Below are 27,691 nucleotides of genomic sequence, written 5' to 3'. Positions count from 1 at the left end.
CCTGAACTAGACTCGAGTGAATATAGAGCTGGTGAAGGTCTGCACTCATTTAGCATTCAATCACTCATCGTTGGTGACACCGACGTCTCTGGTAACACATTGAGGCTCTTGGCGTGACCTGCTCTACTGAAGGCCAGTTGCAAGAACTCACACAAGAAAACAGACACATTCCTTGAAATGCTCCAAAATGCACAAAGACTCTTTGCTCCTATTCATGTATTTCAGTTTCCAAGAATCTGGGAGCCCAATTAAGTTTCAAACAATGCTCTGGAGGAGATCTGATGTATACATTTCAACATCGCCCATGCAACATTTACCTGCGCACCAGAGACAAACAAAATTGCAAACAGGGGTGTGGCGACCAGTAAACTGGACTGCTCATGGAAACAGCCAGCAGGTGAGGTCAACAACCCCAATCCTCCACTAGACTACCTACCACGAGGACTGCGGAATCTGTAAAAGATATGGGGAGTCAATGTGTAAAACATCCCCTGTGAGAGTGTGGTGGCGGACATGTTATTCCCAGAGTCCTCACTGTTCTGGTGCATCATGGAGTTTTACAGGATCATACTGTGCAAGACCATCTCTAGGACCAGGTGCTGGGCAGCTGTTTACTCTCAAACTAGTTTAAAAAAAACAGGAGTCTGAAACATACAGGCCACGCGCCTCTCCTTTTCCTGTTTTTGGATTTCACATCCCCACACCCAGGTCCCTGATTATCCACTGTTTTGCCTCTTAACCAGCCTCTTTAAAAAAATAGTAGCCTCATACATGTTCTGTACCTGTCCCAGGAGTTCAGCATGCAGGGGACTTTTGACCTCGTGGAAGTGTGTTATTGTCAATAAGAACTGACATCCTCTTGTAAAATAATAACATCAATATAAATGGGTTCTATAATCAAATGACCTGGAACTAACAATACCATAACCACTATGATTAGACAGATAAAGTTGACTAGTCCCTGGAGAACCATGAGTCTGGGGCGACTACAGCTTCAACTCCTGAGGAGGGTTAGTAGAGGGGGAAGGGGGTACTTGCATTGCTAACTATCCATGGACAACCTGCTTTAAGCATGGTCTTCATTCCTGTCTCTGAGAAAAGTCCAAACAATATACAGGTTTTTGAAAAGGAATAGTGGCAGTTTGACAGTTTGCTAGGCTCATAGCGCCTGTGTGCACTCAGAGGCTCAAATGACCAAAGGGGGCTGAGGTTGGGGCTGATGAGGTTTGGGGCACCACACCCAGAGCTGGTCTGGAACCGGCCTAATGGACTACACATACCAAGTGTGAGGAAGGCGATCGCCACAGCCCGCTGTGACTCATTTGTTCTCGAACAGAGCGAGAGCAGCCTCAAACTGAGCGGCTTGGCCAACTAGTCTCTCCATCTAGCTCTCAGAGGATCACTGAATCTCTCCCTGAATGGGCCTTAGTTGAGGGGATAGATTACAACAGTGCCTGAAACTCTAAGCATGTTATGTCACAATATTCTAACAGTACTGTCTGATGTGGCTCATGTCTCTCTTTTTAGCCTTGGGTGTTCTGGTGAAAATCAAAAGTTGATATTCGGTATTTTAAGAGTTAAAATATGTCAAACATCCAACTTACAGAGTGTACCAGTTAATGTTAGACCGCACTCTATCAATAATACATCAAGATCATAACACACTTATCTAAAGTTCAAGTTAGACGAGTTAAGCTATATCCTACAAAATCGTGTTCACAAGGACGAGTGATACATTGCTTCATTGTGTTATCAAATCAAATCACATTTTATTTGTCGCGTACACATATTTAGCAGATGCTATTGCGGGTGTAGCGAAACGCTTATGTTCCTAGCTCCAACAGTGCAGTAATACCTAACAATACACTAAAATCCCCCAAAATGTTAAGAAAATAAGAAATAAAGAAATATTAGAATGAGCAATGTCAGAGTCCGGAATATAAATATATATATATATACAGTATAGGATGTTGTGTATAGACATTATGGACAGTATATGAATAGAAAAGGTGTGTTCAGCAGTAGTTATATAGGATGAGCCTTGACTAGAATACAGTATATACATATGAAGTGGGTAAACAGTATGTAAACATTATTATAGTGACCAGTGTTCAATGACTATGTACAGGTGCAGGGTTGAGTACCGACTGGTAGTGTGATGCTGAGTTTTGTGCCACTGGACAACTGCTTACATTCCTGCAGCTGGAATCTTCTCATGGATTAAGTAAATCTCATCGAACCATTAAACTGCCAACACTATAATTTGCAATGCATTCCTCTACTGTCTCTGTCAATCAGCCTTTTATAAGAAATACCCTGAGGACGTGTGATGTTCATTCATAGTGGCATCTTTTTCAGTGGGTACCACATACTGACATGCATGACAACCATTACAAAATACACTGAGTATACAAAACATTAAGAACACCTGCTCTTTCCATGACATAAACTGATCAGGTGAATCCAGATAAAAGCTATGATTCCTTATTGATGTGACTTGTTAAATCCACTTCAATCGATTTAGATGAATGGGTGGAGACAGGTTAAAAGAGGATTTTTAAGTCTTGAGACGATTGAGACATGGATTGTGTGTGTGTGCCGTCAGAGGGTGAGTGGGCAAGACAAAGGATTTAAGTGCCTTTGAATGGGGTATGGTAGTAGGTGCACTGGTTTGTGCCAAGAACTGCAACATTGCTGGGGTTTTCACACTCAACAGTTTCCCGTGTGTATCAAGAATTGGCCACCACCCAAAGGACATCCAGCCAACTTGACACTGTGGGAAGCATTAGAGTCAACATGGGCCATCATCCCCGTGGAACACTTTCGACACCTTGTAGAGTCCATGCCCCAACAAACTGAAGCTGTTCTGAGAGCAAAAGGTGTTCCTAATGTTTGGTATACTCAGTATGCAAGTAGTAATGCAGTCAAGGAGGTTTTTCTCATCTCTATCTGAATGTGCCTAGAGGAAGGACGCAAATATATAAAGGTATCCATCACAGAATATATAATTGAATAAGTTAAAGGGAACCTTAACCTATGACCAGGTAAAATATCTCCATCATATTACAGCATGAATCTAATACTTCAAAATATACAGCCTACAGTTCAATGTGAATATAAGGTAAACACATGGATTCTACAAGTTTGAAGCGTTCCACAGCGATGTTGGTCCATGCAGACGAGATGGCACCAGCCTGTACCGTTGACACCAGGAAGGATGGGTCAATGGACTCATGCTGCTTACACCAGAATCTGACTCTGCCATCAGCATAACACAACAGGAACTGGGATTTGTCGGACCAGGCAATGTTTTTCCACTCATTCTACACCACTGTTGGTGATCACGTGCCCACGGTGCCCACTGGAGCAGCTCCTTCTTGTTTTTAGCTGATAGAAGTGGAACCCAATAGCCCAACCGTGACAAGGATCAACGAGGTGTGCGTTTCGAGATGTCGTTCTGCACACCACCGTTGTACGGCGTCATTGTTTGTCTGTTTGTGGCCCGCTTGTTAGCTTGCACGATTCCTGCCCTTCTCCTTCCACCTCTCATCAACAAGCTGTTTTCGCCCACAGGACTGCCGCTGACTGGATTTTTTTGGTTTGTTGCACCATTTTCGATAAACCCTAGACACTGTCATGCGTGAAAAGCCCAGGAGGGCAGGTGTTTTTGAGTGCCTGGATCCGGCGTGCCTGACACCACGATCATACCACACTCAAAGTTGCTTAGGTCACTCATTTTGCCCAGTCTAACGTTCAATCGAACAGTAACTGAATGCCTTGATGCCTGTCTGCCTGCTTTATATAGCAAGCCATGGCCACGTGACTCAATGTCTGTAGGAGTTAACAATTTTCATAAATGGACGGTGTACCTAATAAGCTGGCCGGTGAGTCTATGTTCCACTGTACATCCATATGTAGAGTCTTTATCAATAAACATTCAATTATCAACATCAAAGCAACCCCAACAGCTGTTTCTCTGTCTTATCTGTCACTCCCTGTTCTCTTCCTCTGACCCAAGGTCAAGGGCCCTTCAGAAGAAAGGTTAGGGCTTAGAGGCATGCATATAAGTGAATCACCCTGATAGAGAAAGACACCGTGCAGGGCAGGACAGGGCAGGTGCTGACAGTGTTCATGCTCCAGACAGACAGACAAACAGTGCATCTGGACAGAGCAGGTTAACCTGAATCTGGGGAAGTTTAAAGGCCCATCTATCAGCCATGACAGTTATGGCTCCCTGTCCTCACATTTATCTGTTATGTCTCTGACTGGTTCTGGGTTCTGCATAGGCTCTATCATTAACAAAACAAATTATATATCACATTCAGAGAGGTTCAACATAATTTATCCTATATGAGTCATTTACTGAAAGAACTGGAATATGAGTATACTTCTGACAGTGTCTAGCTACCAATAAGCTGATTTACAGATGATCTTGCACCTGATTAAATCATTATACATTCTTTCTCCATCATCGCTCATTGCATATGAGAAAGTATTCTCTCCCAGTGACAGACAACGGTGCAGATTAGTTACAATCTCATGCACAGGTCTGGGTGTTTTAGACATCACGAAAGGGCTCTCTGGGGAGAATCAACAACCTTGTCCACCCAGCAATGCTCTGGAGCTCTGGTCTGGCCATGTCTTGGCAGGGACACAATAGGTCTACAACAGCGCTCTTGTTTTCTGAGGAGGACACAGTGTCACAGAATGTTTGAGTAGACACCAGGCCAGAGCCCAGTAGAAACCTGTACCACTACATTATCACCCAGGCCTGCACTCCCATGCTGGATCCATGGTGGCACACCCAGCCCTAGGGCTCAGCCAGCATACCCACCCCACAATAGGACCATTGTCTCTGGGAGAGGAGGCCAGAGAGACGTCCATCCTAGATCCTGCTCAGACCAGCTCGGCTCTTTCATCCACAGTGTCACAGACTGGCCAAGAAGCAGCCCACTCTCAAATCAAAGGGATCTCAGATTGTTAAAGGGCTTTGAGAGAAAACATACAGATACAACCAGGCTCTTACAGTTGAACAACTTAATGTGAGCCATGGGACGCACAAACTGACATGACATTTACAGGGTGGCTCGCTGGGCTGGCTCCATCTGCGTCCACTTCACAGTGCCACTGTCAAGAAGATGCACGGAGAGGACTATTAGAGCCGCATTCCTCCGAGAGAAAATTTTGAAAGCAGTGAGTCAGTGGCGTCATTTCGTTCTGGGAATGCGTGTCAGGGCCTCGTCAGTGTTGCTGAGTACTCCTCTCGGCGCTGAGAGCAGAGAGCAGCACTGAGCGCTGTCACAGGGTGCCAAGTCACTCTTTTTTTTAGCACATCAGAGTGTGTAAGCTGTGACATGACTGTCATCTGGAACACATTTCAGTTTGTGTTCTGCTCTCGGTGTCACGCGCACATTAAACAGAGCATTAACTTGTACTCAGGCTGCAGTAAAAGTGGTGGGGAGGTCAGGAAAAAGAGTCTCATCGGATTGACTCTGTATACTGCACAGTGCATGTACGGACCTGACCCTGTAGCCATAGATGCTAAGCTGGCTGTTTAGGCCTCTCAGGGTTTTCAATAAGGTTATTCAAAGGGCCTGCTGAAATTTCTGAGGTGGCCATGGAAATGTATACAGGCGTAATTCATTTTGGACTGTCTTGCCCCAACAAACAGCGATATTGGACGCCTGAGTCAAGATTAATATCCCACTGGTGTCACATCTTCTCCTGCTCCTTCCCTCCGGCGTACGACGTCGCCAGAATACTAACCACCCGTCCTGGGATTCATCATTATGCACACCTGCACTCATCATTACGCACACCTGTTAATCATTATGATTCACACCTGGACTTCATCACCTTCATCATTTCCTCCCCTTTATATGTCACACCCTTATGTTTTCTCACCAGTTGGTATTGTTCTTGTGTACCGGCGTGTAGCCTTATGTAATTGGCTCGTTACTGGTTGTGTTGTTTTATTAAATGTTTCACCTGCACTTGCTTCCCGACTCTCAGTGCTGTTATTACAACTGGAGAGATCCTTTTTAGGTCAACCGTTATCATATTGACCTTTGACTAAGCGTTCCTGTTGAAATTAGAAACCTCTCCCAGGACAAAAATCCTTCTGTCGTCCAACTTTAATATCTAATAATAAACATTCTCTAATCGCAGTTTTCGATGCCATTAAACCCTTCCCCACCCTGGAGCTTTAATCAATGATAAAAGTTCCTCTGTGTGCCCAAGTGCTCTTCAGAGTCTAAAAACATGGCCCAAGCTTGGTTTACATTGGCCTTCACCAACTATGCTAAAAGCCAGCGTGTCACTTGATTGTTGACTCTGATACTGTCTACTAGCTATTCGTTATGTCCACCAGCCAAATTGATGTGCATTTGAGCTGTTTGTGGGGGAGGATGAGTGAGCAGACCAAAAACAGCTGCCTGTGCTTCCAGTATGCCATCTATCCCCACGGTGTGAGTTCTGTTTGTGGTGGATACACATCAAGTAGTTCCATGTTGTGATGGCAACCTCCGAATGTAATACCCCAAACAGAGAGTCAGGTACTCCAGTGGACATCTGCTATGAAGGGAGAAATCGAATCTGTGCACACTACTGAATTGTCCGAGCAACTAGAGCCGTTTGGGAACTATAGAGAGAACTTGACATTTTCCAGGTGGAATAATACTATTATGGGAGGTTAAATCTGTTTTGTTTCACATCAGTGAAAAGCCATTATTCATACTGTCTGGACAAGACAAAGGCCCGACTTAGTCCTGTTCCCGGAACAACCTTTCTTACCCATAAGCCTATGGGATTGAATGCGTAATTGAGGAGTGTAGGGTCGTTTGGACGGTGTGTGCGCTAAATTGCTGTGGATTACATAGATCAGTCAGTGTCCCAGACAGGGAGTTACCAACTCTATCTGGACCATGTGATCCAGGAGTGGCTATGAAGGGACTGTCTGCTGGACAATGAGAAGGTCAGACCTGACCAGCAGGCTGTAGCTAGCTCGGGATGTGTGGAATGGAATTTCCACCAGCTATCTGAAACCTAGCTGCTGAAATATAGAACCCAGGCTTTTGTTTGATTCTGATTCACTTTCTCTGGTGTGAGAAGGATAAAAGCCAAGTCCTGCTGAAAGGGGGGTTGGCTGGTTGAAGTGATGCATTCTCGGACCACAGGGGGAGCTTTTCCCTGAAGCCCCTGAGGTAGAAAGCACCTGTTCTCGCTCTCTCCCGAGGGCTTTCACTATGGAAATTGAAAATGTCTTGTGCCTAAGGAAACTTAAATTAGAGTATTCTTTCTCAATTAATCTGAGCTTATCTCTGCATCTATTCATTACTACTTCTGACGTTCAGGGAGGGAGGGCATTATCTACGTCATTGCCCGTAGGTTTGCCAACATTTGTTTTATGAGATACTGTACCTTGAAGAAGCATTGAGGCAAACAACTTTGAACCACTAGTAAACCAAGTAATGAGACAGATGAAATTTCCCTCTTCGAACTATTGTTTCCCTAGACTAAACACTATTTTTATAAGAATGCCACAAAACAACTTTTACAGCCACAATAGAAGGTAATGATGTTGATCTCAGAGGTTTACTGTAGAGTCAACACAAACAAGATATCAAGTTCATGTAACTTTACTATCTATAACCTGGGGCTTGGACATGAGACAAACAATCCCTTCGGTTTTTGCTCTCCAATCGTTTGTTTAATTTGTCTTTGCCATCTAATCAACTCCCCATACACTGTTTGAAAGTAACCACTATGCAAACCCCTGATGGCAGCCATCATGCATTGTGCGTTTTCCCAGCAGTATAATCACTGAGGCTGGAAACCCTATGGCGGCCAAGACACAAACACAGCCCAGCATGAGGCCTCGGAATCTTTTGTGCTTAATTACCTCTTTGTAAAACATAGAAACATTTAGAGGTTTAATTTTGTACCCTGCTGCGACATTTGAGTGTGATATACATTTATAGTCCTCTCCTGCAGACTTCTAGAATCACTGTAGTCATTTGTGAAAAGCTGTATCAATGACACTGCTGGTTTATTGGACGGGCAAGAGCTTCGGTTTTCCGATGTTAATTTTTCTAAAACGTGTCTGTTGTGAAATACTTGAGGTCCTTGAAAGTGGAATAGTTTATATCCTATTAACCTCTTGACATGAAGGGGTTTTGTCCCGGTCGTTTAGCAGGGACCACCGACAGCCAACGAAAAACTAAGATTCAAATCAACAATTCCCAACATAACTTTTTAATGAAAGTATATTATTAACATCCAGCCCAGATATGGGGTCAGAGCTTATCGGCCCTTTCGTCACTAACCCCTGACTATTTTTAATAGAACAGCTGACAAAGCTCTCTGCGTGGAATGAACTCAGCACATGGAGACAACTCATTATAACAGTGATGAACTGCAAAGTGCACAGTCCAGCAACGGGCCAGACCAATTATGGCTACAATGTTAATTGACACGCTGTTTAGCTCTCTGTCTGAATGGGCATCTTTTTAGCATTCATGACTTCCTAGTAAGCCTATAGGGAGCAGGACTTATCCAGCGGGAACCCAAGGGTTCATCCATGTCTGTAATGAGTTCGGCACAAAAGAGCCTGAACGTCAGCTCAGAAGTTCATTAGAGGGGCTTTTCCAAAGAAGAATGGACGGAAACTGGGGCAAAAAGGGGCACTTGGAAACTAGAGAGGGTTCCAGCCAGGGCTTTAACTCTGTTGCCAAGCCACACGTGTTTGCGGGAAATCTTTGTCTTCTTCGGAATGCTTATGAAGCCCATATAAAAGTTCACTTCTCACTAATATCAAGCGTAAACACATAAAAATAAGAAATAACTTGCAAATGTGCACGGAAACCCAATCGTTTTTCAGAGTTGGGTGTGGCAGTTCTATTGATGTTCTCTTTCAGGTATGAGAAGAAAGTTAATCTATGGATGAACTGGGCATGACATGTGTTATAGATTCATGCTTTTTTAAATTTTGTATCATGTTATATGAAATATGTAAATATGGTCATAAATAACTTCAGACATCGTAAAAAACGTGTGGTTATGCTAAGCTCAACTATGCTAAGCTCAACTTCTCATTATTTTCCCAAAAACTCAGACTGGATTTGATTGTCTCCTGCCTCGCCCAAGTCCTATACTTCTAATAATTTGGCTGAGTAGTGCCTTTCTAGTTGGTTACAGATAATGAAAACGCCACAAGGTTGGCAGCAGACCACAGACCTTCCTTTAATCTGTCAGTTTGTGGTTAAGTTGGCCAGCAGTGTGGTTGAGAGTTAGCAGAGAGGTTTGGGACTAAGCTTTACTGCTTTACACAAACTGGGCCAAGAAAGCCCCAGGCCCAGTCCAGATCATATCCTGGAAACATCGTACCGCAGACAAGGAAGATGGTTTCATTGGTCCAAATTGACTTCAGCAAGGCAGGAGAAGTTCAATAGCGCACGGGTCTTACCAATCATATGACTTCAAAATCACATATAAATCGAATGAAAAATTAAACCCTAGAAAGATTTTGCACCATAGAGTTGGGTGTTGTAGTACTATTGATGTTCTCTTTGAGCTATGAGGAGCGGCTCAATTGACCATGCATGCAGAGTCGAGGTCCACCCCAAAAAGCAAAACATCTAAGGAATGACATGTCAGGAAAAAAAACAAGTTAATTGGAAAACAAAATCAGAGGTCTGATTTTTCATAGCAGAAACCTACAGTATTATGGTAATTTATGCTAACCAGCAACTTGTCAGGAAAATCAGCAGCCCTCAACTTTTCCAGCGATCCACTTCGGAAAAAAAGCCATAAGTAAAAATGTGCACAAAATTGACTGGTTACATACAGTACATTCAAATGGAAAACATTACTCAAATGTATAGGGTAAACAGAGGCATGCAGGAAATGGTTCCTGTGGTAGAGAATCATGCCACATAACATTTATTAATACACAGGGGTTGGAGGGTATTTCTAAACATTGTTTGTGGACGCCAATGATTAGCAATTGCCTAAGTACTGTATGTCTACAGTAAAATACTGTCGATGCCTGTATCTATAAAAGGTCATTTCCTCTCAACAGAAGGATGTAAGTCTCTATCCAGACAGCCTAGCAGATAGGAAGGTCCAAGAATAGGGATCCCTAAATATAGCAAAACTCTGATTGAGAAAAGCAAATAACTAGACACTGGTATCAGTGAACAGACCAATATGTTTTTTACCAAGACTATAAAAACATGAACAGTGATGCCTTGATCTTGATCTCTCGGAACTGCTTAGACATAAAAACCAATATCATCTCAGGTCTGACTGCATTCCTCATAAAGTAGCCTCAGAGCATGTTAACCTGGTGCTGAGCCTGTAGAACTAAATCAAGTCACCATCGTTCCAACTAATAACCATCTGGGGAGAAGTGACGGTGAGGCCGTCATGACTCATGACAGAGCAGAAAGGTTTTCCTGTTGAATGTTCTCTCTCAGCAGTGCTTCTCTGTTGAACTATTTACACAGATGGATGAGGTTTAGTTCATGGAACTGGGCTTGCACAACATTGAAACACGCCCAACCACGCTCTTTTAAATCTCTTATATTTCAAATGTATGCCAGACAGGCCTATGGAAAATGTTGTCCTACAGCTTCAAAAAAGTCTGTAGCTCTCAAACTAGGGATTTGCTGGCTAAATGAGGTAAGTAAAAAAGTTATTATTTAATTGAATTAAGTGTGTAAGAAATATACAGACATTTTCACACCGAGCCCAAAACAGGAGGTAAAATACCGACGTAGTTTGGCCAAATACGAGAACATAACATATGTCTTGTCAGAAAGAAACTAGGCAACGTTAAATTCACATTAGTTGAAAACTCAACCAAATGTAAATCAAAAGTACACATTGAACTGATGCCTGTGGGTTATGACCGTATCAAGGAATAGGCAACTAGTCGGCCTTCAAAACAATAGATGATCTGAACAGGTCGATCTGGTTTATTTCATATGTAGAGAGACTGTCCAGATGACCTGTAGGCATTTGGGACAGGACTATGCAGGAAAAGGTTTGGGGAGCAGTTGTTACCAGCAAATCCTGGTGTTTTCACGCTTTGAAACATGAACCCACTATAAGGGGTAATAGCTCCCAATGCCTGAAGCTTAACCAGGCACTTGATTATGATTCATAGGGGCCATTTATACAGACTAATGTAGCCAAGTTAAAAACATTTTTTAAAGCAGCTGCAATTTGTTTAGCTATTGAAATAGAACAACTCTAACATGACACATTAGTTATGTACCTGGAATAGGAAGCTGCCTCTCTTCACGCTCAGCTGTTGACAGTAGAAAAGCATGAACTCTCTGTGACATCCTGCTTCAAATTTATCCTACATACAGTTTTTGGGTTGACATTTCATTTATTTTTTTTGCAGCCTTTTTCCTCTTGACTGCACCGGTTCCTTCCCATCTAAAAACACTGGTCGAACAAGTCCATTACTTTTACTCATAAACATGGAGGATCAAAACTATGAAAGACAGTAAGGAGCCTAAAGGTTGTTAAACACACTGGAACACTTTCAGGCAGCTGAGAGAGCCAGACTTAATCAGGGAGGTCCCACTGGAACCTAAATACTAGCTGGGTCACTCACTTCTCATATACTCTCAACATCATGTGCTAAGGCCAAGTAGCCGTAGAACATGGAGGGCTTCAGTTTTACTTCACTGCTCTGCTAAGCTGAACTCTGAGATTTTAGACTGTTATACACTATCCCAATTCTCTATTCTCTCCATATGTCCCTCCTTACTGTCCTTGGCACTTCCATTCCATCTCAATTCCTGAGGAGGAGGGTGATAGTTACTGTGATTGTCAGAGTAATGTGTTGTTATACTAATCCTACTAAGTAGCAGATTTTTCTTTGATTGTACTGTATGTAAGTTGTTCAACTGTTTAACAGCTGCGACAGCCATTCTGAGTCAGTGTGCAGTGGCCAGAGGTACAGCAACAGAGGTTGTTTATGGAAAGCGTGTGAGCATCCTCTGATACAGTCCACCGGGTTCAGTTCTGTATTCATGCCGCGCCTTCTCCGACCTTACAGAGATGTAATCTCTCAGCATGGGTCAACGAGTACATCTGAAATATCGAGTGATATGACCTCTCTCTCTTACAGTATCTATCTAAAAGTATAGATTAAAGGTTCAGATGTCAGGTCTGCATATTTGTGCTGGCTAGGAGATTGAAGCCCAGGTCATATAGGGAGACCTCATAAATATTCACATATGAACGCAAAGTATTTATATGAATGAAAGCAAATGTGGATTAAAAAGTGCACTGGGTTTTGGTTCGTGTTCACACTGGAAGCTTGGCACGGACCCTATGTAATTTCCCCCTCCACAGCGGTCCTCATGTTATGTTAATCTCATTCAGCCTCTAATGATCCACATGTCATTTTATAGGGACTATCTGAAAGCTCTGTTTAATTACTTTTTAAATTAGCTTAAATTTAAACCACTAATTACTAAATACCTCCATGACAGTGTTTGTCTCATACAATTTTAAGGCTCCTTTTCAAATGATGTCACTGGTATTGCATGTCGGTCCCAATAATGCCGTTGCCTGTATCAACCTATAGAACTGCAGTTATTATGGTCCTGATGGAAGGAGTTGGAAAGGCCTGCTTCAAATTACATAGATATTACACAGAGTTTATCCATCCAGATACCCGCTGTTCACCAACCCAAACGCTTAAGTCTGTGTCCGGGAACTTTCCCCCTTTACTAATAATGCAGATGTGTGATTTACAGGGAAACACTGCAAGGTTTCACTGGGCTACAGACCTAGTATCTACCAGTGAAATATTATTCATTTGTCAGCCATGGCTACCAAGAGCCTCATTCTTTTCAGATGCTTTGGATTTTTCCAAATCAATCAAAAAAGCTAAAACAAGAATGATGCTTATGTTAGTCCTATTTCACACATGTACAAGCGTGTAATTCATTCGCATGTTGGAATCGGAAATGTGTTTTTTGTAAATCCCACTCTTCCTGAGACACCCTCGGAGAGTGGGGTCACATCTAATGTGAATATATCTATGGAAACAACGGTACAATTCAAAATCGGTGTAAACAAAATACATTAACATAAATCCAACTTCAAACTTTCCACAGTTTTGCATCCATCCCACCAGAGTGGTCATTAGTTTTGAAAGACCTGTCAAAACAGTGACTTCACATCACTCCCCTGTTCAAGCCCCTTTCGGTTAGTCCTGCTGCTCTTGTCTAAATAAAGCGCCAAGGTGTTGCCCACGTCTGCTATATCAGCATTACAGGTCACCGGGGTATTGGTTCTAACCCTGACAAGTCACGTTATAGACATCCTTCCACAGACACACACAGACTCAGGCCTGGAGGAGGGGAGAGGCTCTGGGCACGGCTTGACAGGAGAGTCGTTCCGTATCGTTTCATCAAGCCATGACACCCACCATCTCAGATTGTTCTGAAATTGTTTCCGTTGTTAGAAAAAGATAAGATTAGCATTCCTGCAACATTATTTTGTTGAAATTGAATTTGATCTGACAAATTAAGCTAATTGATTGCACCAACATTGGCCCTTTTAATTTATAGGATTTGCATAACCAATAAATATACACCCAGTGGCCAGTTTATTAGGTACACCCATCTAGTACTGGGACAGACCCTCCTTTGCCTCCAAAACAGCCTGAATTATTCAGGGCATGGAAACGTTGCCTGTTTCAACCTATAGAACTTCAGTTATTATGGTCCTGATGGAAGGAGTTGGAAAGGCCTGTGTCAAATTACATTATTCCATATACTGAATGAGACAGTTACTTAAATTTAAAGTGGGGTACAATTGCAAAGCACAATCCTTATGTATTACCTCAGACAGACTAACTGTTTTAATGTCGTAGTACCCATACATTTACCAATTCATTCTTAATCTTGTGGGATCACTGATGTCATTGGTTGCAAATGGCTGAAGCCCAGAGTTCTCAAGTGAAGTCAGATGGACTAACAATTTGGAATTTCACTCGAAGAACTTGAGAACTGAACACATCTGAACACAAGTCAACCAGAATACCCGTTTCAGACAGTGTATATCATTGATTTCAGTCACATTTGATCCCACAAGGAAAAATGTCAAGGATATTATTGTAACATCCACCATTCACCTCTTAGGTACTAGAGTAACATTGACAGTGTCCAATATAGTCTTTTATCTTATTTTAACTCCCCAGATAGGGTCGATGTGGTTGTTAATTTAAACTCACAAAGAGCCAGTTTAGCAACAACATGCTTTGTAACTCAAGTGATTTGACTTACCTGCTAAACAGAGACCAAGGATACACAGAAGTACCAGGATGTATAGAGACACGATGGCATACTTGATGGCAGACAGAGAGTTCAGGTGGCTGCAGCAATTGTCTGACTTTCTTCTCCTCTTGGCAGAGCCGGCTAAAAAAGAAAAATCTCTTTAGAAATGGACGACAAAGATGGATATAAAGGCTCTTAGGTGAGGTCTGAAGTGATGGGTAGAGGATAAAAGAAGTTGGATGAAATTAGGATAATATGTCATGAGGTAATAAAAATGTCCTACATGAAAATGCATGCCTGACCGTAGACTGAATGACTTATTGCATTGTTGCTGTCAGATACAATATGAGCATCTCTCATTCCATAGGACAACTTTATGAGTGCAAATAAATCCCCCCAAATGATTGTGTTATTGCTCTATTAGTACTGACGTAGCGAGTTGGAGGCCTTGATTCTCCACTGGGCTGATATTGTAGTGAGCATGAGAGTCAAAACAAAGTCTGCAAGTCTGGCATTTGGCCTATTGGCCCCTGTTGCACCACCATACATCACAGGGCTGCCACACAGATACAGAGCAATATATACATTCATTAAACACTTGTAGAATTCATTTTGATAAAACTGTCATCGTGAGATTCCAGTTGGAAGTGTGTGCGTCATGTGTGAGCAAACAAGGATTACTGAGCAAGCAAGAGAACATTCAGTGCTGGTCAAGTAGGCCCAAAAAAATGGTGACAGAAGACATCATTAGTCATGCTAAGAAGATTTCAGTCTAATAGGAATTTGGTATCAATTCCAGAGTGTATTATGCTATTAGGGCATGAAGCACATTCTCTTATTTCAAGGCGACATAAACCCTGAGAGAGACCAAGGGGAAAGTATTACACACTTTGATTTTATGTTCTCCTGGCAACTCATCCCAGCCACAAGACAAAAAATGACTTGTTTTTAGAAACAGGCTGAAACATGGTTCTTCTATGTGCCTTTGGTCTTTCTCTTCCTCTCTGTGGAACATATCGCTCTGAAGTCACAGAGGAGCCTGCTGTAGAAGACAAGGCCCTCAGCCTATTTTCCATAAACAGTCTTGTGCCTGCTCTGCAGCCCGGTTTCAATTGTACTAAGACTGGTGATGTCATGTCAGTGGATACAGGCAGTGGATCTGTGCTGCACACATGCTGTGGCTGCTGGGATTCTGTGTGAACAATAACCTTGCAGAAGAGCCACTTCACATCACATCCCACTAGGCTGAGCTCCATGATAAAGTACCTTTTCTTAAGGCAAAATAAAATATACTGCTGTTTAAGCGAGTCAAATATGTGGAATGTATAGAAATTTAGAGGCCTTTGCATATTTGAGCCATGCAAACGTGGACCTCAATGATACAAATAATAAGCATTTGTTTGTTGAAATGTGCCTTTTTGAATGTTGGTGTGAAAACATAAAAGTGCAAGACTTAAAATACATTTCCATTTTGGAAGGTATGTATGCTGGTCCGGTGACTCGTTTGACATTTTTCAGTAAAATTTGCCTGCTAACTAAATCACACTAGTTTTTCTGTGGAAGAGAAACACGTAAATAAAAATGTTCCACAGAAAAACATTGGTGCTTTTAAGTGTTTTCTTCATGGCATCATGTGTATCATATATCCTACCATACACCCTGAGTATTTACCATGTATACTGTGCATTACAATATTTACTTATCTTAGACATTCATAGGGGTCAATAAAGTCTAAACACAAGCTGACATCAGGCAGTGAGACTGAATATTTATAGAGGAAGTGGAGCAGAACAGCTTCGACTTCTAAAAAAAATCCAGCGAAATGAAGACAGAAATTGTAATACGTTTAGACACAACACCAAAGACCACAAGTTAAATTGGCAGTATGTGGCTGCATGTACAGCCTCACTTTTTTAAAAGGGGGTGTGATGGCAACAATATCCTTCAGTGTTTACAGTGAGTATGCTTGGCAAGTTTAGGGACCAACTAGTTGAATTGGGCAAGAAGAGGCCAACAGAATTTTAACCATTTCACTGGTAAGACTCGTCAAGCCTTTCCCACCAGCGTGGAATGCCGGAGGTCATAACTTGAGAACACTAAAGTCGATTTTCTCCGCTACAACTGTCCATGCCCGAAACCCTCACACATTAACACACAACAGACTATCAGCACTTAGTGTTTTATCACCGCTCGCTGGGTGAGTGAACTCTTCAGTCCCCAGGAGGGTTGAGGGACAGGAGTCAGATTTCCCATATTTATCTTCACAGTTACAAGCATATCCTCTAAAAAGGTAATGACTAAGTTGGGTCAAAGGAACTCTGCTTGCATCCCTTCATGAGCTGAAATACGAGCACATCGCATATGGAGGCACTCAATTAATTATTACATCTATGGCAGAATTCAAAGAGGATTCTAATATGCTGTGATTATACATGGTGGGCCCATGTGTGAAAGGTCAAGGGGCAAGGATTTATACGGGACATAAGGGAAACTGCTTCTTTACCGTCTTCACACAGGTTGAGCTTTGATAGGTTCCTGCCATCGTAGCCCTCCTCATAGAAGGATCCGTTCTCCCTCTCTTCGTATGTACTCAGGTACATGGCCTTATTCTCCATTCAGGAACTGTAGGGTGGACAAAACAGATGATTTCCATGCAACCAAAGCAATATGCAAGAGAACAATAAAAAGCTCTCTGTATGCATGTACTTTCATAATCATTCATGGAACAGACAATTACAGCCGAAATGTAATGTAAAGCACGTGAGATTCATCATCTTGACATGCTGATTCTAACCCCCCTGGACAAGATGATGTATCTCCTTCAGAAATGCTTGTCTTTGGCATACAATAGCAGACACCAGACTAACCACACTACCTTCCAGTGTAATAACAGCTATTACAATCAGGCTGTAATGGTCTGGCAGTCCATAGCAGCTCAGGAGCACTAAAGAGACCAGACCACCGCTCTATTCTACTGGCCTATTTTAGATTTAGTGTGCCACTGCCATGCCCCTCCCCCCCTCTGCCTGTTGTTCTGATTATGAACTACTTGGATGAAGTCACTGTCTTTGCTTTAGGGGAGAGAAAAAAGACTTGCAATGAAGGCACTCCAGATTGCATGAATAGATGAAATGTTCCAGTAAAACTTCTGGCAGGACAAAGCTGACTTATTACATTCTATCAAGCTCTATTTCTCCCCACTCTTGTTTCTAACATTGATCTGAGTGATCTGTCTCTTATACGCCATGGCTGAGTGTCAATTACAAATCTCAAGTTTTAAATCATCACCAGACCACTAATGTGGCTGGCTGTCAGTGTCAAAGCGTTCGTTATTAAGTTGAAGTTGAGGTGTGGATGTAGGGACGTCGGTCGAGCACTTTACCTCTGTCTCTCAGACTACTACATATTATTACAAGTATCCTTACCAATCTATTACCTTATCTTTTTAGCATGGAATACAAAACCTAGGTCATAACTTTTGTCTCTAAAGCAAACAGCAGAGAATCTAAAACATAAAGCAAGTGGCATGGGTTGAATTATAATAATCAATGGCAAGAATGTAGAGGGTTCAAAGCCTCCTGTGCTGCCATCTAGTGCCATAAATCAGACTGTAGTCAGAGAGAGAGAGAGAGAGAGAGAGAGAGAGAGAGAGAGAGAGAGAGAGAGAGAGAGAGAGAGAGAGAGAGAGAGAGAGAGAGAGAGAGAGAGAGAGAGAGAGAGAGAGAGAGAGAGAGAGGAGAGAGAGAGAGAGAGAGAGAGAGAGAGAGAGAGAGAGAGAGAGAGAGAGAGAGAGAGAGAGAGAGAGAGAGAGAGAGAGAGAGAGAGAGAGAGAGAGAGGAGAGAGAGAGAGAGAGAGAGAGAGAGAGGAGAGAGAGAGAGAGAGAGAGAGAGAGAGAGAGAGAGAGAGAGAGAGAGAGAGAGAGAGAGAGAGAGAGAGAGCAAGCAAACAAACATTCCCATCTGAACAGCTGTGAGAGAGAGAAGCTCCCTCACATTCCTGGGCCACAGCAGAGGCAGACCTATGGACTCCTCCCCCTATGAACAAGAAGCAGCAGGAAATAAACCAGAACCTCATAAAATATTATAATAATCCACTAGATTTAGGAGAAAGGTGCATGTACATGTACGGTATGCTATGGCTGAGAAAACTGTGCCATTTGGACTTTAGTGGGTGGGGAGTAGGTCATTAATAACTCCGTAATAGAGAATAGATAGTGAATACAGAGACGGATGTGGGACTGTTGAACAACGTCATTAAAAAGAGTTCAATCTGGCCTTTTTCATTACGCGGAAGGAGTGTCAGTTGACATTTTTGGATAGGGGGCAGACAGCCATTACCGAACCAGGCTGCTAGGAAACCTGTACAGTATGCTAACACCATCACTGATCATGGTCACCCCATGCAGGACTATGAGAATGTACATCCCTTCCATCCTGCCTTTATTCACATCTCTGTGTGTTTTCCCCCAGAGGCAGGGCACTAAAAGGTTCCCACCATGGTATACTTCCTTTGCGATCGGAAGCTACAGTACAACTCCTCCATGGTATTGCTCTACCTGGCAATGAGTGAGCCTTGTAATGTCTCCTCAAATGCAGGAACAAACCCTTGAGCATGTCCAATCTCCATGAGGTCATTATGTATCATGAAAAAGATAGTCCCTATAGGCAAAGGGAGAAGACAGAGCTCTCTATCCATCATTGTGACAAAAAGTCACACTGTGGGCTATGACTATGCCATTGTAATATTTGCCTTCTCTCTACCAGCCAGGTAGGTCTGAATAGACTAGACGCACTGAAAACCTGCATACATGGATAGTGATGGAATCGAAAGGAGAGAAAACAATTAAAATGTTCAATGTCCCCGGGTGCACCTCACAGCTGAGTGGCGTCTCTCTGCAGAGTGCACGGGGTCAGCAGTACGTGTGGTCTCAGAGGTCTCACATCGGCGGAAACTTTTATAGAGACATCCCGTGTCCATCCGTCCGTGGGGAATTAACCCATTTCCCAGTTAATTAAACGCGCGGACACTTCACCCATGAGTGGAGAAATATAGAACAAAAAACGTTCAGTGGTTTTGGATGTGCATTTTCTTGGCATGAAGTCAACGAGGAACACAGACCCCTTCTTTTTTGGATACCAGAGCACAGGTGTAAAATAACGTGGCCATACAGTAATTTAATTCAGATGTCATTATGAAGAGGCTACAGGTGAATTGTCTCGTTTTTTTTTTTTTTTTTTTGAATTTCAAAGTCATGATGCAAATACACTGAAAATAATGTGTCTCTGGACATAAACGAATGTAAGGTCTAAATGCATTTCAGGTTTACTATGTTGATGTTTTCAAATAACTCATAGAACAGGTGTCACAATTACACTACAGAAACAGATGCAACATTTCGAAAAGTTTGTCACTCACCTTGTCAACGTTTGGACTAAAAAGTATTACAAAATGTTATCTAAAAAGGGTGCATGTTTTGCCAATGAACTGACATCTCAATAAATGTTTCCTCTCAACATAAGACAATTCACTGAAATCTCTCTCAGCAGATGAACGCAGGGTGGAGATCCGTGCAACAGCCAGTCTGTGATGCTTGGGTGAATTAATCCCTGTTTAAAAATTGTAGTGGAGGCATGGAGACTACGATGTGACGAATACCGCTTCCTGGACAACTCTGATTAAACGTGTTCGTATCTCATTCTATATAGTATCTAGTTTCCCAATTCATGCGCCCGGGGCAGGGTCCAGTATAAATTTTGTACCGCGGCAAAACTTTTTTACACATTTCTGAACAAATGCGCCCTCCTCTGGGCATTTAAGCATGGCACGTCAGGCCTACAGAAAAGGCGCACTGTATATCTACAGATCCTATACAAAGACTACCATCCTAATTCCTCATAAAATACATACATCATACATAGTTCAATATCTTCAGAGGAAAATAAGCTATTCTTAATCGAAAGTAATTGGTCTGCAAAAATATTAGAATAGACTAATGTTAATTTGTGTCTTTAGGCCTATTTTGTAAACATGACTCTGTGGGCCCAGTATATAAATAATCTATATTAAAGCATGTCCGTCATAAAATAGCCTTTATTGCCTCTGCGTAAAATGGGATTTTTATTTGGATAAATATGGCTGTGGTCCAAGATCACATTTTAGTTCCTTCCACACGAGGCCGCCCTCGAGTAGTGGTTCTTCCTCCAACCAGGTGTACACGGACCAGCGCAAGCACCCACTGCAGGACGCGGGCGTGACAGAGACAGGAAGGGTTGTGCAGGTAAGATCTGACTGCCGATAAAACGATGAACTGTACTTGATTAAACACTACAACAACTTTTACTGTTATTAATTTCTACCCTGGTAGATAGTGAATAGTGATAGTGAATAGTGAAAGCAGGACATCGACAAGGACTAGCCTACTCAAGTCTGCCTTACCAGAGCCAGGTTTAATGTACAAATACGACGTGGTAGGATTTACAGTAGATTGTATACTAGTGGCACTAGTAAACAAAGACTACCGATTTGGTTTCACCCCTTTTAGACCTTTGTCGGTCTTTAGTGCAGTTCAGTACATTTCCTGTGAATGGCAGACTGTAGGCTACCATTACTGTAGAGCGATTGGGGTATCGTTAAGTTGAGCCCTTTTTACATTCAGCATCACTCCATCGGGGGAAATATAGTATTCTTCCTAACAATGATGTCTACATATATTTCAGGGTGTTGTGTATCCCTGAAAATATTCAGAATTCATATAAACATTACAGGTTTGACCACAAAGTAAAGCCACCTACATTTGCCTGTATTGAATGAAATATTACCACTAAGGTTACCTTTTTAAAACCATGTCTACACCGAGCTACAACAGTATTGGGACAGTGACATTTGTGGTTGTTGTTTTGGCACTGTACTCCAGCACTTTTTTTGAAATTATACAATGACGACGAGGTTAAAGTGCAGCTTTAATTTGAGGGTATTTTCATCCATATCGGGGTGAACCGTTTAGAATTGACAGCACTTTTTGTACATAGTTCCCCCCATTTTATGGGAATACATTTCAACTCTATATCTGACATGGTACAGGTGTCTTCTTTTTTCTAAGCCCATAACCATGTGTGTGAGGTGTATTCTTTTGTTTCAAAGTAGATTTGTTTAAGACTACCAAGAAACACTGTGTGACCCTGATTTAGCCCACTGCAGTGAAAGGTTAATTCCATGTATACCTGTGTAGCACGTGAACGTACAATATAACGTCATTGAATGACCGTCAGTAGTAGAATTTGGGAGGTGAATGTTCTGTGATATTGCATATCACCACTAGGTGGTGTATTTCTCACATTGGGCCCAATGTTGTTCAGTAAAAACCCACTGGGAGTTCTGTTGGCAAAAGACTGTCCGTAATATATAAACACTTCTTGTATACCCAGGTCCTTCAAAACATTAAACAGCTGTTTAAGGTATGTTCAATTACTTGGCAAGTTTGATTAATTAGCTGAGCAAGGGGGACCTACTGTATGCACCTCCTCACAGAAACATACTGTATCATCTCCCTCTCTCATTTTCCCTCCTTCTCCTCTTACGGTCTCTCTGTATCTTTATTCCACCAACCCATATAATGTTTATTGAACCTTTTTCTTATAACATTCCAGGCCCGCAGAGCTTTACTCTAAAATTGATATATAGTGTTTGATTAGGTCAGTCTTAAATTAAGCGACATTGACTCCAAACCTCATACTCCGTCTGGTCCGTGGTCTACCCCTCCAAGAGTTTGTGAAAACAAACAGAAGGGAACTGCCCAAGGGGAGATTTGGGGTTGGGAGTAATGGTCAATATGCACAGGATGTATTTTTCACTACTTAGATCCTATCTCTCCAGTATCATGTGATTAACCCGGGTGTATTGTAAGAAATTAAATACTCTAGACTTTGAATCACACAAAACATTGAATTACACACCAGTCAGAAATGCACTGGGTCAGATTATGTGGTTTCATTCCGGTCAAATCAGGAAGATGGTGATGCAATCCTTCTAGAAAGCAGCAAGACTGATAAAGAAAGATGCTTCTCTGCTCAGATTGTTACATACAGGTTGTCGTGAGGTTTGTATACAGATGTCAAAGTCTAATCCCACTGCCCCTATCTCCGGAGAGAAGATCTTACTGCAACATTTCACAGTGTTTAGAGCTTTCTTTATGTGGGTCGAAAAAACTCCTGCCGATACATACTATACAGATGCGGATCTTAATTTGAGCCAGTTTGCTACAGCAGGAAAATAATCCTGCAGTAACAGGAAATATTAATTATGTGGATTATAATTAATGGACACTTTTGTAGGGGTTGATACATTTTTCGTAAGGGAAAATCGAGTGTAAAATCGAAATGACAAACTTCAGAAGCCTTTTTAAACCTTCAATACACAACACGTCTTACACCCTGCAACAGGGCGATCAAATTACATCTGTACAAGGAGAGAGGTTCTCACTGTCTGGTCTGGTGGTCCAGTAATTACTCATATGGGAGCTCATTCCATCATAGATCAGTCTCTTTGTTAAATCAGAAAATTACATTCCTATATATCCAACATCACAAAAACAATACTATGCCCCACAGCATGTAAAGGACAAATAAACATTGATGCAGTTTTAGCTCTATAAAAGTTACTCATTGAACCCTAGGTGATATGGCTGAGGAAATAGTACTATAATGAAGTTGATTTACAAAAGCAACAATCTCACTGTCATAACATTTGCGAATGCAGTATTCATTTATTTTCTTACCTTTGTTTTAGCAGGGAGTTCCATTGAGAACAAGGTCTATTTTACAAGGGAGCCCTGCATATACACAATTCACTAATCCAACATAATACAAATATACACAATTTCAAAACACACTCAAGAGAAACAGTCACATTCCTCAGCAAAGATGTTCCCAATCAACATGTTGAACTGTCTGAGAGGCACCAGTGCATCTAGTTGTAGGGAACTCTGTAGATTGTTTGCACCCCATGTATGGAACAAACTAAACGCAGATTTACCTAACTCGGTGGAGAACAAAGGAGTCTCCAGAGTTAGCCATCCCTAACACCGGGTATGGTCATTTGTACGTCTAAAGACGGAAGTTTTTGTAAGAGAGCTTTATACATAAAAGACAGCAATGAATCGACCTACTGTACATGACTTGAAAGAGTACCAGCCTATTTTCTGGTATAGAATGCAGTGATGTACTGAAAGTGGGTTGCCACTTTTTAAGGAATGTATCCAAGGATCCATTGTGTGATGCTAATCTCAGATTTATACTAGTTTCTCACGCTGTTTATTCCTCCCCTGGCATATACATTGCAGCCCATGCTAGAAATCCACAATGAGCCTCCCTAAAAGGGTCTCCCTCTGGACCATGGTGGATGTGTTTGACTGGGTCAAGGAGAAGCACCCCTACCAAAAGAGTGTCCTCCAAATGGCCATCGTGAAGCATGACATATCCGGTAACTATCTTCAGTAGCTCCTCTACTTACCAAATCTTGTCCTAGAACTAAACAAGCTATGGTCATGTATAACAGTCATTATTAATACACTGCTATGATCTTAAAAAATCTTTAAAAATGGTGAATATACGTGATAGTTTATCCCTGGCCTACTCCAGCCCTGTACTGTATGCAGATAGCTCACCACAAAATGACATGGAACATTAACTGCCTCCAATGATCTTCCCAATTGCTGTTAATCATACCGAACACAGAGCTCATGTTTGACACAAATAAAGTTTATCATGCAATTCAGCCAATCTTCTATTTAAAATCCATGCACCCAGCCTGAATTGACAGGCATAATTTTGCCTACTACTCTAGTAGCCTCCCCTCACCACCTTTCTTGCCTCCTTGCTCTGCCCCTCCCCAGGCCGAGCTCTGCTGATGATGGGTGAGCACCAGTTGGAGAGGATGGGGGTGAAGGGGGAGAATCTTCAGGACATCCTACTGGACATTCTTCACCTCAGGGTCCAGGAGGAACTGGAGAACCTCAACAACCTCTTCTCTGGTGAGGGATTCTACAGTCTCCTCCTAAAGAGATAGTTAGACATTTAGGCAGTTAAGCCATTTTGTAATCTTACCCAGAGTCAAATGAACTCATGGATAAGGGACAGTGGAGTAAGTTGAGTCAAAAGGGTTAGTTGAGCCATCCTTGATTCTAGGAACCCATACACAAAAGTAATAATTTGACCAAAATGTAGGAAGAGGTCATAATTTCATGGAGTCCGAAGGAAGACATCACATGGAAAAAAATGGTAAGCAAGTTAGGTCCAAAAAAATGATTTTCAACAAGTCAAATTAATTTATTGTGTTAGATGTTTCATGATGTTTGTATCTAAACCAAAGTAGATCATTTTAAGATCTTCTATGCATCATTTGGGGTCTCTATAAGCTTCAATATGATGTCCTAAACCTAGCATGAAAGTGCATCCTTGTAGCTGTGTGGGATGGAAGTGTTTGGAAGTGTTTTCTACCCAGGCATAATACAAGGCATTATCGCTGGGATATGAGGTACCAACAGGGCCTAGCCTATATTAATTTTTTTTATATTTTTTTTAGTACAAAGGGTTTGGTAGTTGTTAAGCCTGTGTTAAATGATGCTTAAAATAATTAAAAGACAAAAAAATATTGTGATTGTGTTAAATTGTGTTTGGGGAAATAAAAATAGACATGGTTTTAAAAAGGTAGTGGTAATATTTCATTCAGTACAGAAGTTTGTAGGGGGCTTAACTTAACCTATCCCGTGGCTCAACTTAACCCATAACGGGTAAGTTGTGCAAAGAGACCACTGTTTTTGGACAAGCTATGTTTTCAAAATTGTAATGTTTAAATTAATTCAGATTATTTCCAGGGATACACCACATCCTGAAATATATATAGATACAGTGTCTTTGTTATAAAGAATAATATATTTCTGTTGATGGAGTGATGCTGAATGTAAAACGTGTCTCTACTTACTCCACTCTACCATTTTTATGTCTGAGTGCAGTTTGAAGGAAGTTGAAGGTCGTTTCTGGATACATTGCTAACTGGCGTTAGCACAATGACTGGTCCTCTACTGGAGCAGCTAGCATGATTTCATCTGACTCTGAGTAAGTAGAAAAAAGGATTGATTGCCAGAATGACGAACTATCCCTTTAAACTATCAGGAATACAGTTGTAGCCTATATCAACGGCATCTTCTTTGATGAAGAATTAACTACTGTATTGTCTAAACTGTATCATAAAGGGACAGACATCTACTGTGTCCTTTTAGATTGCATAAAACAATTCACTTGTAGCCTATATCAGTTGGCTCATATAAACTCAGACAGTGCAAATACTGTGAGAGAGTCATACAAGGTTCCATCATCAGCCAACATGATTGACAGACATGTATTTCATCAAGAGGGTTAGCTTAGAGATACATATCCCCTGCCAAGAATAGATTGACATCGAAAGAGAAGAGAAAGCCTCTGATGGATTATTCAACAGAACTGAAAAGAAAAGACAGAACAAGTTACGTTATTTGGCGTGGATACATAAAACAAGTTCAAGTTCAATACTATAGATAAAATACGTTCACCAGGGTATTTGTTCACAGTGGGGTATGCTTGCATTTAAAATGTATTTTTAACCAAAGGTTTCTTTATCGCTTTCTCTTTTGAGTGTTTCTCTTCATGACTAGGAGAAGATGTCTCTGATATTCTTATGTTCCCCATCTACTATGTGGAGGTCTAGAGAAGACAAAAGCATTTGCTTTCAGGAATCATTGACCTGAAGAAAAAAGGCCAGATTGGTTTTGGCACAGTGGTATTTTCACGGACACTTCTGTGAATCAAGTCCTTGCCTCTCGCTCTGTGCTGCTCTTGCAGTCTTATTTTTCACAATACTCAATACACTATGTGGCAGTTATTACAGAGGGAGAATATAATTCCCCATTGAACAGGGCATCCCTCATCTGGACTAAATGTTGCCATCCCTTACTCAGTGCTGATTTGGCTATCTAATGGCCTGTTATATTACTCTCAGGAGACCCTGTGTGAATTAGAAGGGATAGTAAGTAAATTAGTCTTGAGTTAAATGTAGGGACACATGGCCATCATTTAGATAACATCCCAAATGCTGCTCCAAGCTATTAGGTCTTTCACAGGGAAGGTAATGGGGGATCATTTAATGGGAGGTTTCCGGCAGAGACAAAATGTCTAATGTATTTGCTTATAAGTTCGATGTTGGAGCAAAGATGTTGTGTCTTCTGACTGAAATTGGTGTCGTCATCTTTATTTGTCTTTTGTTGCTCCGAACCTCATGCTTGTAAGATGTCAGCTGTGTTTTGTAAGATGTCAGCTGTGTTTTTCTGTCGATCACATACAATACAATCACTGACACATCTTGGAATGAAACACAACTATGTATAGAAACCGTCCAGACAGAGATGTATGTATAGGCAGAGATTTCCTCTTTTATTTGGTGCCGAATCATATTCATATTACTGTAACAGTCCATTGTGTTATCATGTGTATATTATATGTGCTAGTTTAAAGTGCTGGTTTGGCATATTAAAGATGTTTTCAAGTTGAGCAAATAAAAGTGCTAAGTTTGCAAATACTAAGTCTGTTTCTTTCAAATCCTTCTTGCTCAGAGCAATCCCTCCCCAGACTTAAATGTTCTGCCCATAGTACAATGATAACATTTGTTTGCTCCAGCTTTAAGTATTTTGGTGCATCCCTAAGGTTCTCCATGTTTCACTAGACAGTATATGCACATGAAAAACTGCAGGACTGTCAAATCTGAAGCTCATACCTTTGCGTATTTTACAATGCAATCCAACTCTAAACCACTATACCTGTATTATAGTGTAGTATTTTCAAAAACAGGAAGACATCCATTTGCTATATCCAGCCTAGAACTCAGGAAAGAAACAAAGTATGGCATTTGTGAGCTCCATTTAGTGGAGGAATCTGACTTGACACCTTATTTTCTAATGAAGACCAAGTCTGATCCTTGTTGGTTTGAAATAATTGTCTCCAATGATAATGATCTTAAAATCAATATGTAGAATCAGCCAGTGGCCTAAATCTTGAGAGACATACTGTTGCCCTAGACACTGTCCATTTGTCTTTATTACATGACTCACAATACATCTTTCCACTTCCCCACAAACTTGTCAGACAACCCAAACTTGCAATCTCCTCGTTATTCTGAAGGGCAGACCAAAAAAATTGAGGACAGCCGAATGTAAGCAACAACATGTTGTTCAGTGAAAGTAACACCTCTACGGGAATTTCAGATTTGTTTTTCTTTGTTCAGTAATCCCTGAAAAGTGCAGCCCAGCACTGACGTGCTGAATCTGATGTGCCCCATAAAAGGAGTGTTTACATTTCCT

At 41.5% G+C, this 27,691-nt stretch overlaps 2 protein-coding genes across 2 annotated transcripts in view; one reads left to right on the top strand and one right to left on the bottom strand.

Moving 5' to 3' along the window:
- LOC129825107 (scavenger receptor class A member 5-like) overlaps positions 1 to 20,027 on the bottom strand; it is a 51,534-nt gene extending 31,507 nt beyond the window's left edge. Inside the window, exons 1-3 of the mRNA XM_055884890.1 lie at positions 19,723 to 20,027; positions 16,810 to 16,928; positions 14,316 to 14,447 (exon numbers count right to left, since the gene is read on the bottom strand). Of these exons, the coding sequence (XP_055740865.1) occupies positions 14,316 to 14,447; positions 16,810 to 16,921 (244 nt within the window). The 5' untranslated portion in view covers positions 16,922 to 16,928; positions 19,723 to 20,027. The remainder of the gene's footprint in view (positions 1 to 14,315; positions 14,448 to 16,809; positions 16,929 to 19,722) is intronic.
- A 471-nt stretch (positions 20,028 to 20,498) lies between these two features.
- LOC129825106 (sterile alpha motif domain-containing protein 12-like) lies at positions 20,499 to 26,911 on the top strand. The gene is made up of 4 exons (XM_055884888.1): positions 20,499 to 20,584; positions 23,645 to 23,784; positions 24,197 to 24,334; positions 25,316 to 26,911. The coding sequence occupies exons 2-4, from the start codon at positions 23,664 to 23,666 to the stop codon at positions 25,318 to 25,320; spliced, it is 264 nt and encodes an 87-aa protein (XP_055740863.1). The 5' UTR covers positions 20,499 to 20,584; positions 23,645 to 23,663; the 3' UTR covers positions 25,321 to 26,911.
- Positions 26,912 to 27,691: the final 780 nt, after the last annotated feature.

Source organism: Salvelinus fontinalis, chromosome 27, assembly GCF_029448725.1.
Source record: "Salvelinus fontinalis isolate EN_2023a chromosome 27, ASM2944872v1, whole genome shotgun sequence".
NCBI classification, from domain to species: domain Eukaryota; kingdom Metazoa; phylum Chordata; class Actinopteri; order Salmoniformes; family Salmonidae; genus Salvelinus; species Salvelinus fontinalis.
Note: the sequence above shows the minus strand (reverse complement) of the source record. Positions and strands in the feature narration are given on the sequence as shown.